Below are 4955 nucleotides of genomic sequence, written 5' to 3'. Positions count from 1 at the left end.
TCAGCAGGACATTAAAACACTTTAAACTTGAATGAAGAAAGGGATTTGTCCTTCTGTAAATAACTTGCATAACAGTATCTATTATAAGGTAGATTTGGAATGGTTTAAATTACAAGAGCTCTGTATAGAAACATTCTAATAAAATATTACTTTGGCGGATGAACTCATCATGACTCTAGGTTTCCATAGTGTCAAGACAGGAGGTAGGTTTGCTTGTGGTTAAGTTCTGAAGCCAAAGCAAATATTCAAGGATTGATGCAGGAAAGCTTGAAATGCTCTTTTAAACTGCACCTTTGCAGATTAAATGTTGGGTCACAGCCCTTGCAGTGAGGTGAGAAAACTTTCAAAAGCACAACAAGGATTTGGGTTTCTGATTCCCAGAGGAGACTGTTCAGTCACCCAGCTCCTTGTCGTGCATCGGAAAGGTTTTCCTTTGGGATGAAGCTCCTCCTCGTGTTCTCACTGGGTGAACAAGGAGAGAAACCCTGTCCGTTTATCTCTCAAATTGCCAGGGGAGTGGGGAAGCCTCTGCATGGGTTTTAATGCACCAACCCTCCCTTTCTCTGCTCAGTAAGGACCAGTCTAAAGGCAATTCCTCCTTAGGTAATTTGCTTAATTGGTCTCAAATGCTGCTGCAGTATGGCAGGAGCACCTGCAGCCTCCCCAGCCTGGGTTTGAGCCTATTGCTGTTTCCAGCTAATTCTAAACACTAAGTCTTCAATACTATTGGTTTCATTGAAGTAACCCACTTCTGTTTTATTCACCCCTTTAAATCAGCTTTATAATTAAACCCACTTAAACTGTTTACTTAACAGCAGGTTGTTAATGCAGTTAACTCTTGCTTCAAGAACTTCAGAAGCTGTAAGGGTTTTTCTCTTTGTAGCAATAGGCTGTGTTAGCAAGGGAAAATCAAAGAACACCCACTGCTATTGAGAAATTTAATGTTGTATTAATAGCATTTATTCCCCTGTGTTAACGCAAAGAAGTTTTCTGTGTTACTTAGTATTACAGAAGTGGATGGTCTGGTTGACATTTGGGAAAAAAGAAAAAATCAAGAGTGTAAACACTCCTGATTCACAGTTCCACCTTTTGGGATGTGTTCCAGCACTGCAGTGTTTTGTGAGCTAATAGTTCAAAACTCGAGGGAGAGAAGTGTTTAAGAAGTAATATTTTATTCTCACAGTGAAAAAATGACTTCTTCATACCAAATCCGTGTTACTGTAAATTTTGAAAAATCACCTGTGATTATTTATTTTGAGAGAGGGGAGTTCATTGGAAGAAGGCTTTAAAAGCAAAATAGTGCTTGGGAGGAGAGAGAGGAAGAATACTTTCACATATTAAAGTAACTTCAAAAGTGATTTCTATTTTATTTCTCCCCAAATATATGAGCAGGTTCTGATGTTCTTTACTCAATATTTGAGAAGTAACTTTGCTTGGGTTTTGGAAAAGGATTCCTAGCATTAGAATCCAAAAGATTTGTACAAAATGCAGTTGCATTTTCCATTCAGGCTCAATGTGAGAAGCTGAAAAATAGGGAGGAAATCTGCATTTATCAGTGAAGTGTAGGTGGCACAGAATGTCTGCTGTTGATTTTGAGAAGCCTGTGAGTTTTTTGAGCTGAAGTGTTTGATGACTTAAGACAGAACTATTGCTTTGTATTCTGAGTCAGGAGGCCAAGCAGGTAAAGGGGGAGTGAGAAGTGGTGGGAGGTGAGGGGAAGCAGAGAATCTCTCACATATCATAACTCTTCTTTTTTAAAATAAACTGTCTTTAAAGTGACCTTACAATCTAAGAAGCTAATAAACTCAGAAACATTTAAATCCCACGGGTCACCCATTATTTATTACGAAATTGTATCTTCTCTGTGATTAAAAATCATAAAGTTACATTAAATGTGTATTTAAAGACACTTACTTGGAAATTGTTTACTGCATGCATGAAATGATACTTGGTACAGCTTTCAGTATGCACACTTAGCTAAACTTCAGACAAATATCATGTAAGAGCTTAAGAAAGCCTGTTTGTATAATCTGTAATTTTAATTTGTTAATTCCATGTATTTAACTGCATTTTTTCACTATTTTTGTCTTACCTTCACCTCTTTTTTTTTTTTCTGTGTCATTCTCCTCTTTTACTTCATCTGAATCCCTGATTTTATTTTATTTTACCATCTTCCCATCTTGCTGTTTGTCCAACAGAACAACAAAACCTGCTCCTCATCTCGATGGGTAAGAATCCTTTCTAATTTCTCAAATGATTGCTGAAGTTTGAAGGTTATATTGAAAGTAGACAACAACAGGGAAACAAATCCTTAAATCTGTGGAAGATTTATACAATGGGGCAAGATGGAAAACAAAAGTTTCAGGTCTATAAAAATTTTGAGTCGCAACTTATTTCCTAAAGCTGGACAAAAACTTGAATTGTCTTAAATCCTGAGATTATTTCTTTAAAACTGGTTGCTGCCCTCAGCCTATAAATCTGGGATTTGAATTGTCAAGTTTAATATATTTGAATAGTCATCTCTTTTGGGGCATCTTTTTATCCCTAAAATTTATGGGCAAATGGAAGAGGGAAAGAAAGATGTGGTACCAGAGAACGAAACCAAGGATTCCTTAATTTTAACTCTCCCTGCAATACCAGGGGGGAATTGTATCCTGGGTTTGTAGACACCTATGAATTCTTGTTCTCTGGGGAGAACATGTCATGTTTATAGATGGACTCTTGATCTCTGTTGCACAAAACTGCAAAAATAGAAGGGTGGATTAGGAATTATGATCTGTTTACCCTGCCCTTGTAGAGGAGAGGAGACTGCTTCGATTTGAGGGAAATACGTGGTGTCAGAGCGGATCTTTGTTTCACATTGCATAAAATCTTTGCATTGTTGTCAATGTTAAACTTAAAATCATTTCAAAAAATCTTACTTAATGCATTAAGAGCTCAATGCTTGTATCTCAGACTGACTTTTAAAATCTGAAATAAATTGGAAAATCATTACAGCGATTCAGAGATGTTTTGTACTCTGTAAATACTTTCTTTCTGCAGTGTCCACGTTGTCTTTGGACTGGTTATTTCTGGGTTTGAAGTCATAGAACAAATAGAAAACCTCAAAACTGATACTGCAAGCAGGCCCTACGCAGACGTCCGAGTTATTGACTGTGGGGTGCTGGTTACCAGATCAGCTAAGGATGGTGAGTGCCAGCATTCCCAGAATTAATGCTGTTCATGTTGTTCTCAGAGAGTACAAAAATTACACCAGCAGCTAAAGATCATTGTGGTAAACGTGTAGAATCTTAATTAATTCTTGCGAGCCTGTAAAACATAAACTTGGTGTAGGAGGGGAAGGCGAGGCAGAGGAAAATGTTTTCTGCCCTCAACATTTGTCCCCTGTTCATGTTAGAGGTTGACATGACAAACTCAACAAGGAATGAAAAGTTATTTTTCTGTGTTTGAAAGAGGGACACACAAATGTGCTTTTCTTAAAGTTGGATTTTGTGCACTTTGCAAAGGTTTATTTAAAGGTTCTGCAAAGTTAATATATGCAATATATGTGGTCAACCCTATTTTCCTTTTCATGAAGTTTCATAGAGAATAAGTGATCTTAAATACATGTTTGGACAGTCTCTGTGAAGTAGTTGAGTGTTATAAGTTTGCATTTTCTACTTAATTTTTGACTTTTCTTAAGGATAAGGTGGTTATTTATGTCCTTTAGAGAAAGTCAATAGGAGGCATAGTAATAGTGTGAGGATGCAGAAAAAAGAAAATGGCAGAATTTTAAAAACAAAAAATACACAACTGAGCCTGCAACTAATTTGTTCTTAATCTTTGGTTTGCAACCTGTGCATTGTTTCCAAAAGAACCTAATCTTTTTTTACTATAAGTGTTCTTTGTTTCTCTGTGTATTCTGTCTTTCAAATTATTTTCCAGGAAAGACAGAATACACAAAGAAGCAAAGAACACTCTTAGTAAAAGAAACAAAGAAAATATTTGTGTTATACGAACATGGATTTAGACTGGACACAATTAGATGAATTTTTATTATGATTCTTTAATACAACTCATTGGGAAAAAGTTCACAGAGCTCCTCTAAAATGGCACATTTGTATATTTATACATCTGTAAAATTGTGTGCTTTGTGCTTGTACATGCACACACACGTGCACAGTGTAAATTGAAAATATCTGTTCAAGCTTTGGAGAAGAAGAAGAAAGTCTGTTCTGACTCAGAAGCCTCCGAGTCCTCCACCAGTGCATCCAGCTCTTCAGAATCCTCATCTGAGAGTGAGGCTGAGAATGAAAGGAGCAGGAGGAGAAAGCGGAAAAGAAGAGCTAAAACCAAACAGTCCAGGAAACGAAGGAAGGAGGAGAGGAAGAAAGAGGATCCAAGGTGCAAGCGAACCTCAAGCCAAAGACGGTGACTGGTCTCTTAAATTTAAGAATTGCAGTGAAATCTGGGGAATTCTGCTTTGTTTGCATCAAGTGCTCAAGCAGTAAATATGAAAATGCTTTTATTGAAGTTTGGGGTTTGGTGCTTGATTTTGTAAACAAACAGGCAAAAAACCCTAAAGCTGAGCTTGTTGTTGTGTTTTCCATGAAATAATTGAAGATCTTCGTAGATAGAAGCAAGAGTGATGTTGAAATTACTAAATCCCATCATGTGAAACTATTCCGGGCTCAAAAGTGAGACTTAAGGCAAATTGCAGAATTTGTACATAAATTTGATTATATTTTTAAAATATTTCATAACAAGTTGTAAATGAAAAGCAAAGTTACTTTCTGGAACGCAAGAACTGAACTTTCTCTCCAGTAACAGTGGCCCATCCTTCCTTTAGCCTAAAATGGCTTGTTCAACACATTTTGGTTGGTCAACCAACTTTAAGTTTGATGCATCTTGTCTTGGAATTCAGTTGGAAAAGGGATTTTTCCAGCTAATTGTGGTTTCTCACCTTGCTCTTTCCT

General features: G+C 36.9%; 1 protein-coding gene and 1 long non-coding RNA gene across 8 annotated transcripts in view; one reads left to right on the top strand and one right to left on the bottom strand.

The window, feature by feature from the left end:
* The window catches only part of LOC108449749, a 14398-nt gene extending 12905 nt beyond the window's left edge, over nucleotides 1-1493 (bottom strand). The window contains exon 1 of the long non-coding RNA XR_001866028.1: nucleotides 1410-1493. This is a non-coding gene — a long non-coding RNA (uncharacterized LOC108449749). The remainder of the gene's footprint in view (nucleotides 1-1409) is intronic.
* The window catches only part of NKTR (natural killer cell triggering receptor), a 38538-nt gene that overhangs the window by 19252 nt on the left and 14331 nt on the right, over nucleotides 1-4955 (top strand). For 5 of the 7 annotated variants that reach the window (XM_017746753.1, XM_017746755.1, XM_017746752.1 and 2 more), the window contains 3 exons: nucleotides 2199-2228; nucleotides 3043-3188; nucleotides 4188-4410. In XM_017746753.1, coding sequence (XP_017602242.1) covers nucleotides 2199-2228; nucleotides 3043-3188; nucleotides 4188-4410 — 399 coding nt within the window. The remainder of the gene's footprint in view (nucleotides 1-2198; nucleotides 2229-3042; nucleotides 3189-4187; nucleotides 4411-4955) is intronic. The other 2 variants (XM_017746757.1, XM_017746756.1) reach the window with 1 other exon arrangement.

The sequence above is a fragment of the Corvus brachyrhynchos genome, unplaced genomic scaffold (assembly GCF_000691975.1).
Source record: "Corvus brachyrhynchos isolate BGI_N302 unplaced genomic scaffold, ASM69197v1 scaffold18, whole genome shotgun sequence".
In the NCBI taxonomy this organism is placed as follows: Eukaryota; Metazoa; Chordata; class Aves; order Passeriformes; family Corvidae; genus Corvus; species Corvus brachyrhynchos.
The sequence above is the reverse complement of the archived record's forward strand: the minus strand, read 5'-3'. Positions and strand labels throughout refer to the sequence as shown.